At 45.8% G+C, this 23,040-nt stretch overlaps 1 protein-coding gene across 1 annotated transcript; it reads left to right on the top strand.

Annotated features, from left to right (window-relative positions):
- Positions 1–1,815: 1,815 nt before the first annotated feature.
- LOC146182479 (vitellogenin-6-like) lies at positions 1,816–22,523 on the top strand. The gene is made up of 25 exons (XM_084577609.1): positions 1,816–1,943; positions 3,775–3,917; positions 5,490–5,624; positions 6,453–6,590; positions 7,029–7,196; positions 7,750–7,889; positions 8,007–8,193; positions 8,994–9,190; positions 10,106–10,274; positions 11,213–11,377; positions 11,715–11,915; positions 12,198–12,415; positions 13,237–13,343; positions 13,876–14,150; positions 14,386–14,506; positions 14,724–14,943; positions 15,451–15,754; positions 16,501–16,710; positions 17,402–17,665; positions 18,316–18,453; positions 18,947–19,186; positions 19,627–19,927; positions 20,407–20,564; positions 20,986–21,222; positions 22,124–22,523. Exons 1-25 carry the CDS (start codon positions 1,901–1,903, stop codon positions 22,286–22,288), a joined length of 4,644 nt encoding a protein of 1,547 aa, XP_084433735.1. The 5' UTR covers positions 1,816–1,900; the 3' UTR covers positions 22,289–22,523.
- The last annotated feature ends 517 nt before the right edge of the window (positions 22,524–23,040 follow it).

Raw genomic sequence — 23,040 nt, 5'->3', positions numbered from 1 at the left:
CTATATTTAAAAAAAAAAAAATCTGACTGCTTTATTCTAGAAAACTAACCTTAATTTTTGGCCGGCTTAGGTAAGCTTTCATACCTTGTGTTATCTACAGTGCTGCCGATATTGTATTATAAAAAATCTTAGACGTGGTGAAGAAAGACAGAATGCATTGAAGTTTTGAAGATAAACGAGTGTGTGTATGTGTGTGTGTGGGGGGGGGGGGGTTAGTGTGCGTATATATATATATATATATATAAATATATATATATATATATATATATATATATATATATATATATATATATATATATATATATATACACAGCTGGCTGAAAGTAGAATACAGCTTGCACGTATTGGATGAGTTTAAAGAAGCGTGCATTTGGATGGCAATTTTTTACTTAATTTGAGGGGATGGGGAATAGAAAAAGATCACGAATAATAATAATTTGAACAAAATTACAGCTCGTTAAGAGAAAGATATTAAAATCCTGCAACCCTTTTTTGTCAGTGCGTGCTTCCAACATCAATTTCGTTTTGTAATCATTAGCTTAAAATTCATCGCAGGCTTATAAGTCCCGTAAAAGAATAACGTAAATCTAAATATTAAATTTATTGAGCAGTTAGCTAACGACAACAATTCCCTGCACACTGTTCCCATAAAAGGTCATTACATAACTGAAAACAACTTTTTGCTGTTTTTATTGTCTTACATGATACACCACTGAAATTAAGTAAAACGGAGGGGATTGCCTCTCATACAAACTTCTGACTACTACGTTTTTATGCCTCATCAAAAATTTCTGCCTCTTAAATCTTCCTTTTACACGAAGCTACTCCATAGGAGAACATGGAATTGAATCATTGAAAAGTTTCTCATGTTTTGCATTTTCTTCGAAAGAACAAGAAATTGCTTACAACACCAGCTACTAACGAACTGTCTTTGAGCAAGATGTTTAATGTTCGTAGCGATTTCTCAGACAAACCTTTCGTTTATGAAGACGCTGTAAGATGAGTTCTGCTGGAACAAATTTTAAAAAGTCTAAGCGATTGTAATCGGCGACCAGAGTCTGTGGAGAAAAATTATCATTACTCAATTTCCTTAAATCGTGGCTGCTTATTTCAGCGGTGAAGATATTCATTGCCTGTAAAATAATAATCACTACACTGACGATAGCAGCACTTTAATACGGCATTTTCATGTTAGGAGTGTTCGGTCAGCAGCGGAAAATTACTACAGCACTGCCATAAGCAGCACGAAATTCAAAACCGTATGGTAATTTCAGCAGGAGTTCATGTAACTCCTTTTGCCCCGCTGTTTTGGAGGCGACCTGTTGCTACGTCGCGGTTGCGTCCAGAGCCATTCGAGCTCTGAGCTGCTATCACTGCAGCCACCCGGGCCGCCAAAACAAAGTCCCGACGGCGGGATCAGCGGCTTGAACCGACAGTTGCCGTCATCCGGTCTTCAAGGGCGGCTCTTCCTAGTCGCCCTCACCCCTGATATCGGAGCGCTCGTCTACTGTGGACACACTAGAAGACCTGCAGTGGCAACGGACGACGACTTCCCAATCGTGAAACCGGAACCACAGCGCCCTGCCCCGGGGGAAGGCAGTGCTCGAAAAAGTTCCGCTCGAGCGCCGCCATATACGCCTCTTTCTGAGCATCTGCCTCCAAAAAGAGCCCCCTCCTTCTCTTCTCCTTGGCGTCACGTGTCTGCGACCTGTCTGCGGCCCCGTATCGTCTGTATCACAGTGAAACGAAATGCTTCAACAGTCAAAAATCTTCGCCCTCTCCCACGGCACCGCAGCGCCTCTATACAGCATCACAGTCCAGGGTACTTAAAGGCCTCCAGATGCTCCTCCAGGCCAGAGCTTCGCTTGGAATGGAAGCGAGTTCTTGAAGGGCTGCCATCATGAGGGTTCTATGGCTAACGCTACTCGTCGCGGCCGCCTCCGGTGAGTTGACTTTACATATATGTTCTCAGCCATGCTTCCAGGCTGAGGACGGTTTTGTGCCGCTCCGATATATGCTTTTCAGCTTTGCGTAAAGCTTGCAAGTTGTGTGATATAACTTCGATTAGGACTAAGTTGTATGCCCGTAGTTTACCCGTATTGAGCGTAGGGTAAGTACTCTTGACTTCGAACTAAAGTCCTCAGCAGCAGAAACTTAGAATCAGGATTTTGCATGATGCAGATGTTATGGCCCTTGTAACGCGTTAATGGTCTATGATCAGGTCGCGTTAACGCTCCATAACCCCTTTTTCAATTTCGGTAAAGACGTTAAAATAACAGCTGGCGCAAACATTTTTACCCAAAGAACAAGCCTAGACAAACCGTCCAGGAAGGAGGGCAAAGTGTGCTTTCGCAGATAGTCCTTGTATTACTGCTCGGAGAAAAGGGTTGCAAACGAAGAAGTCTGCTCGGAGCGTATACCCATGGTATGCACGTATATAGCTTTCTGAAGAAAATGTCATGATCATGAAGCCTGATCTTGCCTGCCTATTTTTTTCTCATTTTTTTCTGAAGTCTGCAAAATTTTGTAAAGCAGATAAGTGCAAAAGCCATTCCTACTATCTCTTCCGCGGGGTATGCTCAGTATTGCTAGTAGACATATCTCAGAAGCGCCAGCACAGATTTTGCCAGTGGATAGCATCGGTGAGCTCATCTCTCTAGCTGAGGCGACCAGAGTGAAACAGCTGAATCATAGAGTTTCTTACTCTTACCTAGAGGGAAAGCTGTGCTGCCGTCTATGGGAGTTTACATGGAGTTTTCAGACGGCCAGTTCAGCCACCATCGGCGCTCAAAGCATCATGGGCCGGAGAGCTACCGAGTGCAGAACTACAACTTTTGGCCAAAACTAATGCAAAGATAAACGTTGTTCTACCGTAAATAATGCCCTAAGATTGAATATTGTGACTATAAATTGCAAAAAGAGAGAGAAACAGCATGTCAGTGTGAGATTTATCCAATATAAGCGATAGCACTTTCTCCTATTGGCTTAGTTTTGATCAGCACAAATACCAATATTTCGCACTTAATAGGCAAACTTTGAAATAAAAAAAAACGTTATGAAAATATTTATGGTTGTGCAATCACTTAAGGAAGTTTTTAGTGGCATTTCGGGAAACAAAAACCATTTATTGGCGACGTCTGCTTTTACGCCTTCGCTACTATGGCTTTCGGGGTCTATGTACGCACCTTCAAATGATGATGATGACGAAAAAGAAACATCGCAGTAACGCCACTCCATGTACCCGAGAAAAACCGACTGTCCCGCAACAAGCAGCACACCGGCCCATGATTCTTAGCGCGCCCATGGTGGCTGAAGTGCAGCGCCCTCAGCTTTCCCTCTAGTTAGAGTAAGGAACTCTATGAGCTGAATAGAGAATCCGCTCGACTAGATTCCCGCCACATGAATGCGGTGTTGAACTGTAGGAATGACAGTGCAAATCAATTGGGCTGTACGATTGTAAAACGAAGCCGGTCTTAGCAATTCTCGTGCTAGAATGGATATGTAGAAAAGACTGGCAGGTTAGCAGGGACAGCATGCCACTGTTGTCTTGAAGATACCACAGTAAACAAAAAAATGAGGGAGAGTTTAGAATGTGACCGGGATAGGTGCATTTCAGCCAGGAATAATGAAATAATATCGCCGAGAGATGCTGCCCCAAAGAAGATTCAACAAAGGATTTTAGCGACGAGCAATACTGCATGCTGGCGCGTTAGAACCACCTCGCTATGTTGAAGTGAAATATAACTGAAGTGCTTCCCTTTTTTTTTTTTTCAGCATTCGAGGTCGGCAAGGAGTACGTATATAAGTACAAAGGAACTATGCACGTCGCCAACCCCGAGCAGCCTTTGCAATCAACGGGTTTCGCTTACCACAGCAAGATCATCGTCCAGCCTAAGCCTGATGGCACCCACTTCAAGGTAAAAAACTGGTCTAAGCCTGAAATGGCAGACGATTGTCGTGCGCGCTTGAGTCTTGAGCAAATCACGTTGAATCACATTAACAGACATCAAACGCAGTTAACTATGTATTCTTCAGCCGACTACCCAACGCAATGTACAACCGTAGCTATTCGAAACGTTATAGCCTGTAATAAATTGTATTTGGATGCGTAAAGAGCGGGAGCAATTTAAATAACGCGCTTCGGTATCAGCACTACCAGTCTTCGAGTTCACTAGTAAACCGAAAAACACCGTGTGGCGGCATCGTCTTATTTCTCCTTTGAAGGCCACTCTCTGCCAGGGACGCGAGAATTCAAGCGAATTCAAAGTCGTTGTATCCAGAAAGAAGCCATCTCCTGGAAGCCGCATTGTATCATTTACATCCAAAACCGGAACTCTCTCCACCGATGCTCGAAAATAATGTGAAGAAAACTCAAGCCGCACTGCAGAAAGCGTGCAAACGCGATCGGGCAGAGCGTCACCTTATCGTATTCCCTCTTAGTTTTATCACGCGTTATTTGGATCCCTGTTTGATTCGACCACATGAGGTGCCATATTATCCGAACTTTCCTATGCACACCGTGACTGCCACGAACAAATGGCTACCGTTTTCTGGCTTGCCTTAACCTGCAGAGCTTCTTTGAGAACCACCTGGACAACCGCTGCCACCACGTTTGCAGTCCGCGACCACTTCTGTAGTATGGTTATGACAATACTGTACAAAGGTGAATCATGACGCGATCCAAAACGAAATTTTTTCGTAAGAGCTTATGAAATACCTTTAGAGATAATAATTAACAACGTCTCAAAGCCAGAGTCAGATGAAGTTCCGGATAAGGATTCTCTTATTTCAGCGCTTCTTATGGTTTATGCTGTTACTTGTGACAGCTGCTTAAGCAGGTTCTCCCGCACGTAAGCGTAGTACTGACGAATCTTAACACTTACAGCATGCTAGAGACGACTGTTTCTACGTCCTAAGTTAAATGTAGACGAACCGTAGACTGCAAAAAGAGAAAACATTGACGTCGTAAGCACTTGTGGATTGGCACCCCCTAATGAAGCAGATCACGTCTGGGGTACTGAATACTGTCTTTACTAGTATATCTTTAATGACAAATACTGAGCTAGCGCATTGTATAACCCTTATCTCAGGAACCTGCTTATGGCCTCCCTTTTAAACAGCCATGCAAGGACGGCCTTTAAACGTAAGCAGATGTGAAGAGTTTACAATCTCGGAAAATGCCACTAAGTAGGCAATGGTGTACAATTCAAACCCCCCTTCCGGCAGCACCGCAATTTGACATCTACACGTGGAACACTATTGTACTCATGATATGATTCCAGCCGAACTTCACCTTCTAAAACACGCGTTACTAAAACTGGCGTTATGTCTTTCATCACTCCCCTCTAATTCCTCTGGCTCTGAGGGTTTAATAAATAAATCAAAACCCACACATATGGCTTCCGGTTGACTACAAATGATGGACGAAGCACGTCCTCTCTGCAACTTAGCCCTATAACGATTTTTGCTTGCTTGTTTCTTTCTTTCAGATCGTGAACTTCGAAGCGGACCCATTCAACTCTGATCACATCGACGTCGCCCACCACGAGTTCAACTACGCGTCGAACGAGCAGCTGGTGGGAGATCTCGAGCACCCATTCGCCGGCAAGTTCGACGAGGGAACGGTACGGCAATGCTCGGCAATGTTGTCCACGCGAAAGAATTTAATTGATATAACGAAGTTTTTGTTGTTGTTGTTAATGCATATTTTGACAAAGTTAGGAAAAGTTCTGATAAAGCCGTGCGCTTTGGCCCACAATATAACATCAACTATAAACGGTAGAGATGCTCTCCTGCGATTGAATTGGACGTCTAACAATCACTTCTGCCCTCTAGCTATTATTAACGAGAAACGCTGCTGCATACAGAAGGATTGCTGAAGCTTGCGGTAACAACTATCTAGCACGTACAGTCAATTGTTAAATCACGTTGAACAAAACAACCGAATGTCTTCTTTAAGTGTTCTGTGAACTTTTCGAAAAAAAAAAACTTCTTTGTTTCAGTGGAAGTCACGTAACCAGATTTGGAAAGCTTAGCAGTAGGAGTAATTAGTGTCTGCAAGGATAAAAATAAAATTGCCCCTGTAAAGGAGGTGTGCTAATCGCGCCAGTTGGCTCCCACTTACAGGCCCGTGAACTCACCTTGCTTATTTTATACCTCCTGTTGTTGCTATAGAAGCTTGTCAACTATTTTCACGCTGTTTTTCGTTCTGATTACTAGCCTTTTTCACTACCTCAATTTTGACACAGACCTCGTTGTTCTATCAGGTCTCTAAATCCTAGTTCATCTTGTGCGTTCATAATTAAATATTAACTTTGGCACAAATTAAAGGCGGTAATGTAGGGCCTTGTAACGGCGAGTGATGCTATCAGAGCGAAAGTTCCATGGCATAAACGTACCGGCTAATGATGCAATCGATGTTTCTGACACATGCCGTGTTGCTTCCATCGCAGCTCGAAGAGTTCGCTATTGGCAAGCATGAACCCCTTTGGGTGAGGAACGTGAAGAAGGGCATCCTGTCCCTCTTCCAACTGGACCTCGTCAAGGGACGCCACGAGCACCACGACGACAAGGAGTACCACGTGAAGGAGGTACGGTGATTACTAAAAATGGTGAATAAAAATAGGCGGCGCGTAATTACTAAGTTCGGGATTCAACACCGCTGCATTTTCCCTACCAGCAAAGATACGGACAGAACTGCAAAGAATCACGATCGCAGCTGCAAAGCGGAATGCGAGCAAGGCGGCAATAAATGTGCTGCAGTCGAACAGTTGTCGAAAAAATAGAGTGACACAGCTTTGCTACTCTGAATTAGCTGAGAGCGTTATAAATTATTTTAGGCATTCAGACTCTGCACTAGTTCTGCGCAGCAAACCGCAACAGTTTTTCTCAGACACTATACACCATGCAGGAAATGATGCAAAATCATCAACGCTTTACCATTCGCGGCAAAAGACTTTTATCTAAATTGATTCGAATCAGTAAATTCAGCGGCGATGACAATTCGCTCCACCTACTCCTCTTTCTAGGACGGTCTGCATGGCCCCTGCGACACCCTGTACATCGTTCATGAGGAGGAACATGGCCACATGGAGGTGACCAAGGTGAAGAACCTCGACAAGTGCGACCACGACCACTACGCCTTCTACGGCCGTGAAAAGGGCAAGCTCTGCCTCAACTGCGAAGCTCTGGAAACGGTAAGTCTCCCCACTTGATAAAGCAAACATAGTGCAAAACAACAAAGCATGTCTTAAGTGCTTTGTATTTAATCTCAAACTGATTATTAGGAAGTGTTCATGCCTATCGACTTCAAGGTAGCTAAAAATAACTACTGATAAATAACTAGAGCGCGACGCCAGAACCCGTCCAGCGCACGGCCCATAGGTGACGTTCGCTACATTAGAGCATAGTTATATTGCCACTAAAAAAATACTCACTGCATGTACTTTTTCAAAAAGAAATCTTTGTATAGAACTAAAGTTCTTTAAGACGACTGGGTTGAAATGTGTTCTTCGCTGCTGTTAAACAGGATTATAAAATCGGGCTGTTTAATCGCGCTCAGATAAAGCTTCAGGAGGCGATGCAACTGTATTTTACTCCGGTTAACGAAACGAGTGGTCGAACTAAAATAGAAATAAACCTCTTTAGGTTTGGCAGAGCAATAAATATAAAATCAAAATACTTATGGCGCTGTATGAATGACTGTCTTAGTCGATGACCAGTGACAATTTATTCCTTTCGCTCTTCCAGCGTACCCACTCGTCCAGCTCTGAAGTGTACTACGAGCTTAAGGGAACCCCCCAGCATTACGTCATCGACCATGCCTGGGCAGAGTCGGCGCAGCTCATCAAGGCTCACGGCGAGGGCAAGCAGTTCCATATCCTGCTCAAGTAAGTGTCACCGCAGTTCCACAAATATGAAGCGCAGCGCTCTCTTGTTTGGAAACCGTTGTTGCCGTGCGTCTGTGACCGCCATGTGAGATCTGAGTCCGTATCGCATCCACACAGCCGTACACTGGACTTGGAAGAGGAGCATGACGCCGCATCCACGGACACCGCTCTCCTGGAAGGCGCCGAGAAAGAGCACCACCTGGCCCAAGAGTTCCCGGTGTCGGACGACCTGCAAAATGTCGAGGACCTCAAGCACGTTAACAACCTGGTCGAGAAGTTCGGCCTGCACTCTAACAAGGAAAACGTAAGGGCACTGATATTTTCCGACGCTCACACTCTTAACCTGGTTCCAGATAAGCTCCGGCTATAAGCTGGGCTTTCTTTTTAAGTTCCACTTATGTTCCATTTGTAGCGAACTTACGTGGGTACATCGCAAGTTCCACTTATAAGGGAAACTATCCTAAAAGTCCCACTAAAGTTACAATGATGACAAGAGCTTAAGTGTGAAAACATTAAGGATGTGGGATTGACACTTGACTGCAAAGTGAGAGCTGTGTCTATTGCACGTCCTCTCTACAATCTTCTCGCTTCCCACTGGGGCAACCATTAGAATATGCGTAATCATACAGGCAAATATTTGTTAAGGGCCTTACGTCTGGCGAACTATTTCTATATCAATGACCCAGATGACCTAGCACACCCTTCCTTGAGCTTTTGCACCCCCCCCCCCCCCCCCCCCCCCCCCCCTGCCCTGCTGCTCATGAGGCCCTAAAACGGTCACATTGGGCGATTTTACCGAAATTTCGTTGCTGAACCTGCGGTGCACTCTTTATGAACGCGCGTTGTTTTAATGGGTGTTTATTCTCTTGTACAGCGCATGTTCAAAAGTCTCAAAGCAAGGTGCAAATATTGGGCGAGTGCAGTTTCGAGATGAAAGCAGAGAAGAAAGACGTGGAACAGAAAGAAATGAAGCGCAGAAACCGATTCGTGAATAGGAACGTTCGTAGTGATAAACCCAACTGACGTGTCGATGACCGGACAACTTCGCGTTTGTCAAATGCCGCACCGACCACGGTATGCTCACTCCCTTCTCTATCTGCGCAGTTCGTCCAAGGACTGCAAAAGCTCGCGCACCTCGAGTTCACCGACGAGGATGTCAAGGAGGTCGGTGAGGAGAAGAGCGGAGCCCTCCTCTTCCTTGTCCTGTTCAACTCGTTTCTGCCATTCAATTACGAGGAGATCAACGACGTATACCGCAACCACGTCCTCACCGCACCCGATGACATCAAGCAGAGCATGCGGTGAGCTCTTTCGCCATCATCATGAGCAGTATAAGTACTGAAGCGATTACTCTGCAGAATGCGAACTTGACAACTCTCAAGTGACATTTTTTGCACTTGCCGGCACTTTAGTGCCAGAAATTTCAGTATGTTCTTCGCTCATACTGACTCTAGGTGGCCTCAGATTACCTTTTTCTTCGCTATAGTATTTATTGCGACATCTAAACAGAAACCTGCTCTTAAGTGACGCCCTTTACCTATACGTTCTTTTATAACTTTTTGTTTAGAGGACACTACGCGTGCAGATTGCCATGCTGTAGTCTGTAGCCTCGACTGCGTTACCTAAGGCTTAACAGGTGTAAATTGCGAAAAAGACACTGGAAATGTATTTATTTAGAAGAGTGAGGGATGATGATACAACAACGCGTGTGCTATCAAGGAGTGCAGTAGGTGTCGTGTCCTCTTCATTCTGTTCTTGCGTTACGACAGCTGCGTTTATCATTACTTCTTTAAAAATACGCAACATTCTTATGTTACGTGAGGTATATCATGCCGAAGGGATCTACGGGCTGTTAGGCAAGCCGTAGGGGTTGGTTTCGGTTGGCTTCGGAAGTATTTAAACCACCTGAGGTCTTTTAATGTAAGCATCCTATAATAGCAGATCACACGGTCCGTTTTTTTTCTTTCTTTTTTTTTTTATGCGCCTTCATCGAAATGTGGCCACCGTGGTTGACATTCGTTATAGCGGCCAATAAAGTTGGCCAACATTATCACTCAAAAATGGTACTGAAGTATAGAATTTCCCATAAAAATGGTATTTATCGTACATAAGCAAATAACCCTGTAGCGCGTCGTCACGTGATGTGCATGCGAATATCAGCATATATAAAACGAGTAATTGTCTGAGAAATCCTCGTGTTTGTACCTACCACGCAGTGATGTGTTCATGGACCTTCTTGCGGCCGCTGGGCTCAACCAGCACGTTTCCTTCGCTATCCACCTCATCGAGAACAACGAACTTGCCACGGAAGAAGCCGACCGTTTCTACTCCAAGCTGCACTTGAACCTGAAGGAAGTCAGCCCCGCCTTGGTCCGTCTTGTTGGCGTGAGTGTCATTTTCTGAAGTCGATAGAGGTTCCTAGGATTGGCTTACAGCCTTAGAACCTTGAATGCGCAGGCGATAGCGCTGTGATTAAAAACACAGCTGCTTACCTTCCATGAAAATTGAGCTTCGTAAAGTTTGATTACCCCTCCCCTCCCCCCTCCCTCCATTGAACAAAACAAAAACACCTCTTTACTTATGTTGAGCTTGAAGATAATATTCGAGACCTTCTCATGTACACATTCTTTCCAATATGAAGGCACGAAAAGCGAATCGAATAAGCTCTCTGTGACATTTTGAATGATACCGTCACTATACGCTATGACTAAGTCTCAGGAAATAACTCGAGTAAACCTCTAATCGACGTCAAAAATCTTCTAAACGAAATGACATGCAGGAATCTCACATATTTGCCTCTAGGTTTTCACTTCAAGGAAAACCACGTGAAATGAATACATCTAAAGCCACCATTTTCACGTGATGTAGCATTGTGTGAAAAAATAAGAATGCAGGACAGAATTATAGAACAAATCAAATTACTCAGCAGTTTCAATACTTGGTGAGTACATACAAAGCATATTTGAGCACTGCAACTTCTTTCAGTTGTATTAAGTTAAAACTGGGCCGCGGCTATATATTTTGAAGAAAGCAATACGAAGCAAGGTAAAACAAACAAACAAAAGCCCGAGTCAGCCGGCGTGCCGCTAAATGTGTGTCGATATTTGAGAGTTTGTAACCCGGTTGAATTCGTTACTGAAGAGACCAGGAAGTCGACGCACGATTATGGGAAGAGAATCAAACCTAACCACCGGATACAGACAGCCAGGCAGCGCTGGTTGAAGATTACGTGCCAGCAGCGCGCAGCTTGGCGGCGGACTGACTGAAAGCCCAACCTATTTCTGCGAGTAAAGACGTATTGTCCAACTGGTTCCTTCTTGCAGGACTCGTGCAGGACGGAGGCGGTTAAGGCCCACAAGGATGTCTGGATCTCTTGCAAGCTGGCCGCCAGCGCCCTGGTTGGCAGCAAGTCATGCAACCACTCCCATGACGAACACCACGAGGACCACGGCACCTGCTCCCCTGAGATCGTTTCCCATGTCTTCAACGTGAGTGGTCTTTTGTGTGCAAGGAGTATTCCACATGGCCGCTGCCTGAAAAGTTATATATGTTGGACTTACTAGCAGATCTGCCGCAGCCTCGTGCCATCACTACAAGTCATATCATAGCTCTGCCTGGATTTCGAAATATTTGCAAGTGAGCAGTTCGAATCACCCTTTCTGAGACCGGCCGTTTTTGAGAGCGTTTTGGAAGGCTTTACAGCATTGTAGGTAGCATTAGATATTTCTGGAGTGCCTTGTAGAGCAGTCAAGCGTTTTGGAGTGCTTCAGCATGACCATTTCGAAATTCTTGTAATCGCCTTCTTCGATTGCTTCGCATTCGCAGTACTCCGTGACGCCCCACGATGTTGAGCACGAGCCTGAGTACCAGACCGAGGTGTACATCAAGGCTGCCGGCAACATCGGCACACACAAGGCCATGCACTACCTGGAGCGCTTCATCTGCCCCAAGTGGCACGCCAACGAGCACGAGAGGATGGCCGCCCTGTGGGCCCTCAAGCAGGCCTCCAGGAACCACCCGGAACTGGTGAGTGAGATCCCTTGCGTGACTTTGTATCCCCTAAAAGGAAAGGGTGGGGAGGAAGGCAAAAATTTTAAATCACTGCTACGTATATGGTAAAGTAGGCTACACTAGTGTCTGCTATTTTTAGATCCACAAAAGCTAGTATGACCTCTCTTAAACTGAAACGTTCCATACAGCATATACCTCATCTAATGCTAACGCCATACGTTATCTAATGCTAACGCATAAAATGCTAATACGTTACAGAAAAGACCGCTTCAAGTTTACCGTCTCGTTGTTTCGCAGGCTCGCTCCATTGCCCTACCTGTGTTCCACAACGATAGTGAACCCAGCGAGGTCCGTATCGCTGCCTTCCTTGTGGTCGTGGTGTCCAACCCGGATCTCTACATTCTGCGCCACATTGCTCAAGAGGTGATCACCGACCCCAGCGACCAGGTTGTGGCTTTTGTCACCAGCACCTTCCGCGCGCTGGCCGCGTCCAAGTACCCCTGCCACCGTGAAATGTGAGTCCTCACCGGTAGCCTCTTCACTGCTTCAATTTTTTTTTATGTTTAGCTATTAACAGCGAAGAAACTAAGTAGCCTAAAAGAGCATCGAAGGCAGTTTGTTTATTTTTCGTTGCGAGTTAAATCCGATTGATCAACCTTACATCCATGGCTGACGGTTTTGTTTGTGTTTTTGTTTTTTACAAATTTGGGGTTAAACTTTCGTTTCATTTCACGTCGCATGCTTTTTTACTAGTTATTTACGCCACTGTTCCGAGACTTTCACTGCATTTTTATATAAAAACTCAGAGCCACTCCTGTCCAATTGAACGCATCCTATTTGCCGTTAAAAGCGATAAACAGTTGATTAAGGAAAACTGCGTTTTCCGCACCATCCTATAAAGAAGAAGTGAACTCTGATACCTGTCTGAAAAAGGGAGCATTTTGCTAAGTATTCCGCAGACGTAAAAATGTGAATGAGCGAAGCGTCATCTTTTAGCGGTTAAGAATCAAAATTAATTAAATAGGGTCGCAATCCCAGCCGCTGAGCGGGCACTGCCACCACCTCTCGTCATATAGGGACTTATTCAGATATCGTTATAATTTTCAAAACCAACAGGCTTCAGCCACGAGGAATGAAAGATTGCTGAATAGTGGAATAGGACATGAGGTCTCATCATTAAACGCTGGGCTTAGCAACGATGCTCATGTATTGTGCATTTCTGTAGTCTCCTACGGCCCCCTGTCTCGCCCACGTCACTGCCTAAACTGTTCCCAAAGTGTTTGCGGGTAGTGTTAAACTAACATGGTGAACGCTTTTGTTCTTTGTTTTAACCCAGTGCCCAGCACTTGCGCTACGTTCTTCCCCTGTGGGAAACCATCCCCAGGTTCATGAGGCCCCTCGACAAGGCCAGGTCCCACCTGGTCCTCAACTCTGGATACAACGGTAAGCAAAGCATTTCCACCGCTGCGATTGTTCAGTGACTACGACACTCAACTGTTGTACCGAAGAAAGAACTGTATAATCGCGGCAGCAGCGGCAGCTTCTCATGGGAGGCGAAAAGCAAGGCGCTCTTTAGCTGCGCGATGTCAGTGCGCGTTAAAAAACCCCAGGTGATCGAAATTTCCAGAGCCTTCCACTACGGCGCCTCTCATAGCCTTGCTTTGGGACATTAAACCCTATAATCCAAGCCAAACTAAGTCAGTTCGCTAAACGTTTCCACCATTTTTGTAACGAACAAATACAACACAAAAGATACATGTTGATCCCACACGGCAGCGCAATACTTAAAATCACCAATTCTGGGGGACGTGTTCAGTTGCCGCAATATCGTTTTTCTTTTTTTTTAGAGACGAAGTCCCATAAGACGCTGCGTAAATACTGTGCATCCTTTGCCTCTCGCAGAATTTCCCACATATCTGCCTCAGGCGTTGAAAAGAGAGCATACTTATATTACTGGTTGTGTTATTCCGCGCAGCCAAGTACGACTTCGGGGGTGCTACGATCATGGAGGTGATCCGCTCGCACGACAGCTACTTCCCTCGCAACCTGTACATCAACATGAAGGACTACGTTGCTGGACACTCGCATGACACTTTGGCCTTTTCCTTTGAGAGCTGGGGCATGGACAAGCTGCTCAACAAGCTGGTCGGCCCGCAGCCGGGATCCACCAAGAGCATCTGGGACTTCATGGGCCGCCGCCGCTTCCCGCGTGACGCCTCAGGCAAGGAGCGTAAAGAGATTGAGGATGCGGTGAGTGCTTCCTATACCCCGCCCGTAACGAAAAAACAGACTCAGCGAAAACTACATCGAGACGGGCTTGGACGTCAGTTGTACAGTTTCTTCCCGCTTGGCTACGTTCAAATATGTTACTTTTCGCGAACTAGTTCACGCATAGCATTGTGGTACAAAACTTTAATAATGTACTGCGTAAGGGGTACAAGAAATCATTTCGCTAACAATTGTTGCTTCCCTTTTTAACATGCAGCTGCACATCCACGACCGCGAGTACGACCACGCCTACGCCCGCATGAGTCTGTGCTTGTTCGGAAAGGCAGTCGACACCTGGAGCTTTGACGAGTCCATGTTGGCCAGCATCAAGCCGAAAGGTAGGCTCATGAACAGATGCGAGGTCCCTAGCAATGTAAGGTGGAAAAACTTTAAGGTGCAATCGAGTGAACTTAATGTGCAAGCAATTATACGTAGAAGTACGGTTCGCAGTATAGTGCCTTTTATAGAAAATATAGCGTCCAGCAATTCGCAGCTAGTGGGCTCTTCATACTCTGCCGCCACTAAGATGCGATGGCGATGCCCGGTGTTTTGCAGATGCCCCCGAGAAGACTGCTGAGCAGATCTTAGGCCGAGAAATCCGCAAGAAGGTCTTCTACCTGACCCACGATATGACCTACCTCACTCCCACTGAGTTCGGTGTGCCCGTGTTCTTCGACTTCAAGCGGGCAGAGTTCATGTACGCGCACCGCCAGAAGATTGATATCTCACACGGTGATGCCGCCGACATCCACCTCAGCATCAAGCGACACTACCTGTAAGTGTACCGAGTGTAGCCAATGAGTCTTCGAGCGCGCGAAGCCTATACCGGCTGCGGTATCAACGTAGACAAATGCATGATTGATGCTGGCCAAATGTGGGATGTAACTGATCTTTTCAGCACAGCACTGACAAACTGAGCTCTTCTCTGCGCGTGGTGAAGGTTTCTGGGATATGACGCAGCCACTAGCAGTGTCAAATTTTAGCGTGTTGTTATGGGCTTGCTTCACAGTGAGTTTATGTCCTCAAGTAAAAGTTCAAAAAACAAAATTGCTGAGTGACTGCAAAGCGATTCACTTTAAAAACAGCGTGTCTCCCGCAAGTGACTGCTGCCTGCTGCAGGGGAAAGGTCATGCCTACCGTTGCTTTATGCATGCTTCCATATCACATGTTACCAAATTTCCGGCATTAAAAAAAACTGCTGTTGGACTAAATGTGTGTTGCAATAATCGAGCACCCTTATAGTTTTATTTTTTATTTTTTCCTTCTTCACCTTTACGAATAGGTACGAAATGCGTGAATACCAGATGGTCGGCTTCGCTCTGACTTTCGCCAAGTCGTCCCTAGGCAGCGGCTACGACTCCCAGACCCTCATCTCCTGGCCCCTTGATCTGAAGGCCACGCTGGCGCCTCTAGAGGGCAAGCTGAAGCTCCACCGTCCCCTGCACCTGCCCTGGAACGCGGTCAACCACCACTTCCGCCCGTTCACCTTCCAGATGCCCTACGACCTAAGTACCGACGTCGACAGCACCGTCCATGCGCTGGCCAAGGCGGCCACCCCACTGTACCGCGCCGACGAACTTTACGAGGTAAGGCGCTCACCCTTTCGCAACAGGGAGGATGAGGGAAACTAAGACACTGGTAGACAGACTCATAAACCGCAAGCTTTATTCATCATCATCCTATTTGTAACACACTTAAAGGCCCTTCGTGCGGTATTCAAGGGAGGAAGGGATACACATTAAAAATAACCCTAACCTTGCTGGCCAAAACAGCAAAGAACAGTTAAAAGGCTCGAGGAGAATAACACAATCCAAATTATAAAGGCGCTGTATTGAAAAGGAATAGGAGTACACAATTTATGATTTAAGGTTACATGTGAGGACACCTTTGAATCTAACGGTATCAAATTAAAACATGTTAAGTAAGCTGGTGTCACTCTTTTATGGCGGTTGGCAAAAAAGATTCGGGAAAGCTTTAGTAGATTTAAGTGCTGGAACTCATGGAGTTGAACAGACGAACAGACCAAAAGATATCTTAATACTGATGATGTTTACAGCCTTTTCCAGGTAGTTATATTATGTTCCTAAGTTTCTAAGCAGGAATGCAAAAAGATACCGGTGGCTTGATATTTTTCTTGATTTGTTTGGTTATTGCCGTATGGTATAGGCCCTGGTGTGGCTACTGAATAGTGCTTCATTTAACACCTCCTTATGCCTACCCATCTCCCACATTAAGTACTACGTGAGGACACTAGTTCGGAAATCGCACTGACATTTAAGCCTATTTTTCAAAGGAGTAAGATGAATTAATGATTACCTCGCCTTACTCGCAGTTCGACCGCCATTACTTCGGAGATATCTTCGGTGTGGACATGCGCATGAAAGGTTACCTCATCAAGAAGGGTCTCCACCGCGGACTTAACGAGTTCTTCAATGAGATGACAGCGCGTGACCGTTTCTACTACATCATCATCAACCCCCACTGGCACCCACGTGACGTCAAGATCTACTTCGAGCCGGCTGCTCAGAACCCCACTAAAGAAGTGAGTATCGCCCACCTCCTTTGATAATCGGGAAGGCAAATAAATAAGGCTGTCTCCGGAGCCGCCAGCATCATGAAAAGAGTACATTTAGGAACGAAGAACAATGACGAACATATGGTGACGAATGCGGGCAAGAATTACCGTTTCGTTAACAAATATCGCCTCTAAACTAATATGGTAGCATTAGAACACCGATTCTGTGAAGCATGTTTACGTTAATGCATTAACTGCCTGCACTTATAGCTTTGGGGAACCATTGCCAGAATGCCTGACGTCAGTGTCCTATGATAATTTTCCCTAAGTGCAGGGGCCACGATCAAAAAGCACTGGTTCTGTGGGAGTCAATGCTATGGTTTTTTTTTTATATGCCAGAATCCAAAATTGGCCCGTAATGTATCACGGTAAACAACGCGGAAAGATGATTTAAATGGCAGATTCTAATTCTTGCGCATCTGAATTATATATTCCTGATGGTTAACGTGGAATCTGTGCCATTGCTACATCCAAATATTTTCATTGTCGTAAAATAATTTATATCTTGTAATAACAGACACTGCCGAGTATGTCGGCTAAGCATTATGGCAGGGAATCTGAAACACAAGTTAAGGCAAAACAAAGTGGTTATTTGCTTCTTAATAAAACGTAAATTCTAACCCGTAATTAACGCTGCGGTGCTGATACTGCTTCACAGCTGGACATTGAGATCGCCTACAAGTTCCTGGAGCACGATGACGCGAGGGAGAGCCACTTCCCAGTCCACGACCAAATCGGCGCAGATCCCGAGGTGCCATCCACGCATGTCTTGAACCTTGACCTCAACTTCAAGGGTGACACTAAGGAACGCAAGATTTCCGCCGAGATGAGGTACTCCTTCAACCACGACCTATTCAACCACAAGTTGCAGTTCTTCTACGACCGCACGCCATTCTCGAATAACGAGCAAGAGCATTTCAAGGTGAGGTCCGCACTGTTAGGTCACCGTACTGTAATCAGCTCTGAAGCGGATAACTAGTACAAACCGAACATATTATCCCTACATTTATTGACGTTGCCTCAAACAAGCAAATATGCATGCCTTGAAGGCAAAATATGATACTGTGGTCGAAGGTCACTGATACATTGTATGGATTCTTTTAAATGCATCTTTCGATATCCGGTTCAAGTTGCGGGATCTCTAGCAACACGACCATCATTGTTGATACAGCGTCTATGCTATATATTTATTTCTTATATATTTTTGCTGTTCTGAATCTGCTCAGAAAGACGCGACTTCAGCACGTCGAAAATGTGTAGGATATCAGTAACAGTGAGTGCAGGGTGACAGGTTGCAAATGAGCCCATATGAAAAATAAAATTACCTCTCCCGCCCATTTTTCTGCATGCTCGGAATTTATTTCTAGTCGTGAAAATTGTTTGGCCTCAAGTTTACACATGTATAGTCGTTTTCTGTCCAAAATCACTCAGACTACCAGGTTTTCTCCAACCACTACTCAACAGCCTTCGTCTAGTGTAACGCATACTCGGAAACAAGAAGAGATAAGAGCAGCGAAGATGTCTTACCAAGCGCATAATCTCCTTTTCTTTTCCGACAATGTGTACTCACAGATCTGCGCTGCAGCTGAAGCTCACTTCCCCAAGCCCGACTGGACCAGGATCGGCAACCTCGCCACGTTCTACCAGGGACGCCAGATCGACGCCAAGCTTGATTTCCACTACGGAAGCAGCTGCGAAGGCCAGTCAAGCGTGAGTTACCGTTCCATTATTGCTCGAAAGCATTGGGCTTCAATGGGTTGGAACATCTATAGTTAACATGGCCCGTTCTCCAGTAGACCCTTTCCGCCTGGACTGCCTTCTTACTAGCCAAGGCCTGAGCGTAAGATCTTTCGCGTAACAAATACACCCAGAAGATAATGTTCTTACATCTAGAGGAGGTAAGAAACGTGTGAAGATGTCTCCTTGAAACCATTGCCTGCAGTTTTACACATGACATCAACCGATAACATCAACATGTCGTCACTCATTGCACATGATATACAATACCTGCTCATATCTACCGGAACCACTGAAAACTTTCTTCCCAGAGTGCTTCTTTGGGAGATCTGGGTTACCTGCATGGGCGGAGAGCTTATATGGCGCCTATGGGACCACAGAGCTTTTATGACAAAAGATATAATATAGAGTTTCGGTTAAAGTCTGCATAACCCTTTTACCGTCTGTTCTTTGGAAATTAATGCAGGTCACAGCAAACGGCCACTTCTCGCACACGGAGCACGACGAAGAGCAGCTGGCTGCAGTGGCCGCCAACAAGCCCATCACTCAGAACCTGCGCAAGAGCGGACTCCACTGGCTGGGACTCAAGTGCCTGAAGGGTCGCGAGCACGGCATCCCCTTCAACTACTACTGCCTCAAGTTCCTGCGACACTCGAGCCGCTTCGGAAAGCTGACCGCTGACGTCGAATGGAAGAACTATAGGCCTGTAAGACCTCCTGAATCCAGCTGAGAATTAATAGCGCTCTTGACGCTTTTAGGCACTTAAAGCAATGAAAATGTTCTCAACACAGCAAAGCATGTTATTCTCTACTAGTGAATGTCTGGCGCAGCGTGATTACGCGGCAATGTATTCTCGCGTGAGGTTTATTCTTTCCGAGCTGAGAGTAGGCGCCAGATCTTCATCTAGCTCTGACATTGATCGTCGCTTACCACGTACAAAGCTCCAAAATTGTATCATAACAAAATGCATCGCAGACCCTAGGAATTTCACCCAACAACATTAATTAAGTTATCAGCACAACCCATGTGGCCCAGAAACGATGGTCGCCTATTAGGTCAGACGAATGATTGGACCGGATATTAAGTGCTAGTTTAAATTATACTGAAGCGCTTCCTAAGCCATCCTCTTCCTCTTTGGTTCTCCAGCTTTTCGAGAAGCACCTGAAATACATCTCCAAGTACCACCACTTCACTCCGGAGGAGGGCGGCTTCTTAGGCACGGTTCGCTCGCACTTCACCGGTGAGAACGGCAAGCTGCACTTGATCTCGCGAGTGCCCTGGTGGAACCTCAAGGACCAGCCGCACACTGACCTGATCATCACCACCGAAGACGGTCACCGCTACAGCCACTGGAACGTGCCCACCTTTAGTCACTTGCTCGAGCCCAGAGCCCACTCGTCCCTCGGATACTCAAACATCGGAGAGTACAGCCCTCTCTACCGACACCGTGAGTAATACTCCAGCCGTTGAGTTTGGGTCTCCCAACGATGCAAATTGCTCGGAATGCTAAACACTCGTCCGGCTGTGCTCTCTACTGTATGTTTTCCTTTCTTTGAAGTGTATTTGTCACTCATTTAGCAAATCCCCAACAAAGCTAGCTTTTTTCTCTAATCTAAACATTTCCTCAGAATACAAACTTTATGTAAAGGTTATCCGTTAACACGCAGCTTCCACTCCACGAAAAAATCGAGCGCTGACCTAAATTTCGATTATGGGATCATCGACCCAGCTATATTGCATGATCGTGACTATGTATACACACCAGACCTAAATTAAATAAAGTGATCACTGCAAAAAAGAACCCTGTGTCGCTGACTGGGACCAGAATATCGCAATCTATCTCGGAATAACAGTGAACCATTCGTCGATATTTGTTATACAAAGTGCTAACGAAGACCTAATACTTATCCCTCTTTCGTGATGCAGACGTCTGCGACCTGCAGGGTAACGGCCTCCGCACCTTCGATGGATCGGTGGTGGAGCTGCCCAATACAGACTGCTGGAAGGTGGTCACCCGCGACTGCTCGCCCAACCATCGTTTCCTCCTTCTCGCGCGAGCAACCGGCAACCCTTCGTTCGCCAAGGTAAGGGTGGACATTCCGTTCGAGCTCATAAAAACAGACTGCACGCAAAGATATGAGATTAGCATTGCGTGTGCTGTCCGTACTCGTTGCCAGTTCGAGTTGACTTTAGTAATCCAGAATGCGTCCAAACAATAGCGGAGTACCGTAACACTTTATCGCAAGTTAGATTGTGGAGGCGCATTGTGTGAATATTTGTTGAGGCTACCGTACGCTGCCCAGTTGTACCATTTTAATAGTGAAAGCAGCGTAAGCTATCGTTTAATCTTTATGCCATATTAGGTTTGTGCTTTAAACCCTCATAGCTTTAAGCAACTCTTGAATGATGCGGTATACCCGCTGCCCATGTGACGCGTAAAATAAATTCAGGAAACCTTAGTTGTTTTTAGCACTAGCCGCATGAAACACTTAAATTTCCTCGCAGGCTCTGAAGCTGTTCATCCACAAGACCAAGCTTGAAATCCTGTCCGTCGCCGATGACTCCGGCCTGATCCTTCGCGTCGATGGCTCCAAGGTTGAGGCAACTCCAGAGCGTCCCTACAGCCACACCGACCACGATACGGAGTTGTTCGAGGTCAAGACGCACGATAAGTGGTATGAGGTGGTGTCCAAGCCTTACGGAATCTACCTGACCTTCAACGGAAACCTGCTCTTCGTCCAGGTTAGCGCACTTTGACATCTTTCGATACCAAAACAGACTGACAGAACCTCCTCCTAGTAGGAGCTGGCGTCGAATATTTCTCATTACCCCTTTTTGGCCTGCCTCGCTTTTGAGACTCATCATGTCATGTTGTATTCATTGCAACACCGACAAATTGTTTATAGAAAAATATACGTCATATTATAATCTGATGCAAAAAAGTTTGATGCAGCACACTACGTTAAGCTGCATCGAACTGGAAAAATGGGATGTCTGAGCCCTCATTAACGGCGCTAACCCTTTCTGCTACTTGAGACGCCTTCAAAGAAGACATCCAAATCATGGGTCTTAGCGGGCGTCGTCGGGTAATGGAGCGAAAGGTGATAACAGTGTGGTGGCCCATGCTTCCACAAGTATCTTGAAGGGGGGGGGGGGGGAGGGGGGTGCTAACAGGGTGATTGTACAAAGGGACGCGAGCTTGCACTTTCTGACAGCGATTCTTCCAATAGACTACGGGTCTCCAAGTCCATCATTTCTTCTGTGAAAACCATGTAAGATGACTAATGTCATTTGGAGAGTTACTCACCTGTAGATATCACCTTATCTTAACGTTTACTTTAGTAGATTATTATTTTTCTTGCTCCTTATAGGAAATCCCACCTTCCAACCGGAGCTGGCGAATTTCGTTGCTTGTTGAGCTGCCTACCATGACGTCACAATTTGCCCCCCTCCCCTTGACGTAGCGCTAGAAAAGGAAGAAACGAGAGCACAACCGTTATAAAATAAGGCTCCTCGAGTCGCGATTTCCCACAAAGGCGTTTCGTTTGTGAATAACGCTGTTGTGCTAGCCGCTTTACAAAAGCCAAAATTATGAAGTTTGGTATTTATAACTTACCCGTCGTTTCAATGTCTTGAAACGCAGACCGCCCACTTCTACCGTGGCAAGCTCTGCGGCCTGTGCGGTGACTACAACCTGGACAGGAACCACGAGCTGAGCGGCCCCGACGGACACCTGTACAACAGCACGCTCGAGTTCGCCAAGAGCTACGTGGTGCCCAGTTCCGATTGCCACCCGCCCTCTCACTGAGGGCCCCATTCAAAAAGCGCTCGTCCTCATCCAAGAGCTCATCCGCTCCCTGAATGTAGCTGCTGTATTAGCGAGCAAGATTACTGTCACCAGGCCAATGACCTAACTCGCAGCGGCAGTAGACTTCAGGGGACTCGGAGCGCATCACTTTCCTTAAAGAGCACTGCCAAGAACATGATGTGTATTGTTTTTAAGTGTATAGAAAAATGGAAAAAAATAAAGCTAATTACGTCTACCAAGGTCGCCCTTATTCTGCTGACATTTTCTGTGCTACTCTAGGGGATTTTCAAAGGAATCACTAGAGTAATAGCATCATTCTGACTGCGACGGTACAGACCTCTGCATTGATCGAGGAGGATGTCAAAACACTGCCTTGGGCGGTGGCAAACCGGTTCCACTGCCGCTTCCACTGCGCTAGCCCCACGTGCGTACAACCGCCGAGCGGGCAATGTGGCGATGGCCAGAAATGACAGGAATTTAATTACAGTAATGAAATTACTATAATTTGATTACTTTTCCGGTAATTTGAAGTGCAATGAAATAATTTTCCGGTCCAGTAATTTAGTAATGTAATCAATTACTTTTCGCAGGGATCTCGCAGCAAAAGCAAATCCTTTCTTTCGAAATTAATTCTACTAAGGTATCCCACTGTTCTTTAAATAGACAACGTCGTAGTGCGCCATGAAAGCAGGAATAACGTGTGACAATCGTGGGCCAGCGTAACGGATCGGCAAAAGGACTCAAAATTGCGC

This window comes from Amblyomma maculatum, chromosome 8, assembly GCF_055883805.1.
Source record: "Amblyomma maculatum isolate TAMU_Amacu chromosome 8, ASM5588380v1, whole genome shotgun sequence".
In the NCBI taxonomy this organism is placed as follows: Eukaryota; Metazoa; Arthropoda; class Arachnida; order Ixodida; family Ixodidae; genus Amblyomma; species Amblyomma maculatum.
This window is presented reverse-complemented; position numbering and strand designations above follow the sequence as displayed.

Excerpts from the sequence above, each read along its gene's own strand:
- LOC146182479 (XM_084577609.1), top strand. The coding sequence starts at position 1,901 with ATGAGGGTTCTATGGCTAACGCTACTCGTCGCGGCCGCCTCCG. Across the intron at positions 6,591-7,028 it reads AGGAGTACCACGTGAAGGAG|GACGGTCTGCATGGCCCCTG; the intron begins GTACGGTGATTA and ends TCCTCTTTCTAG. Across the intron at positions 13,344-13,875 it reads CCTCAACTCTGGATACAACG|CCAAGTACGACTTCGGGGGT; the intron begins GTAAGCAAAGCA and ends TATTCCGCGCAG.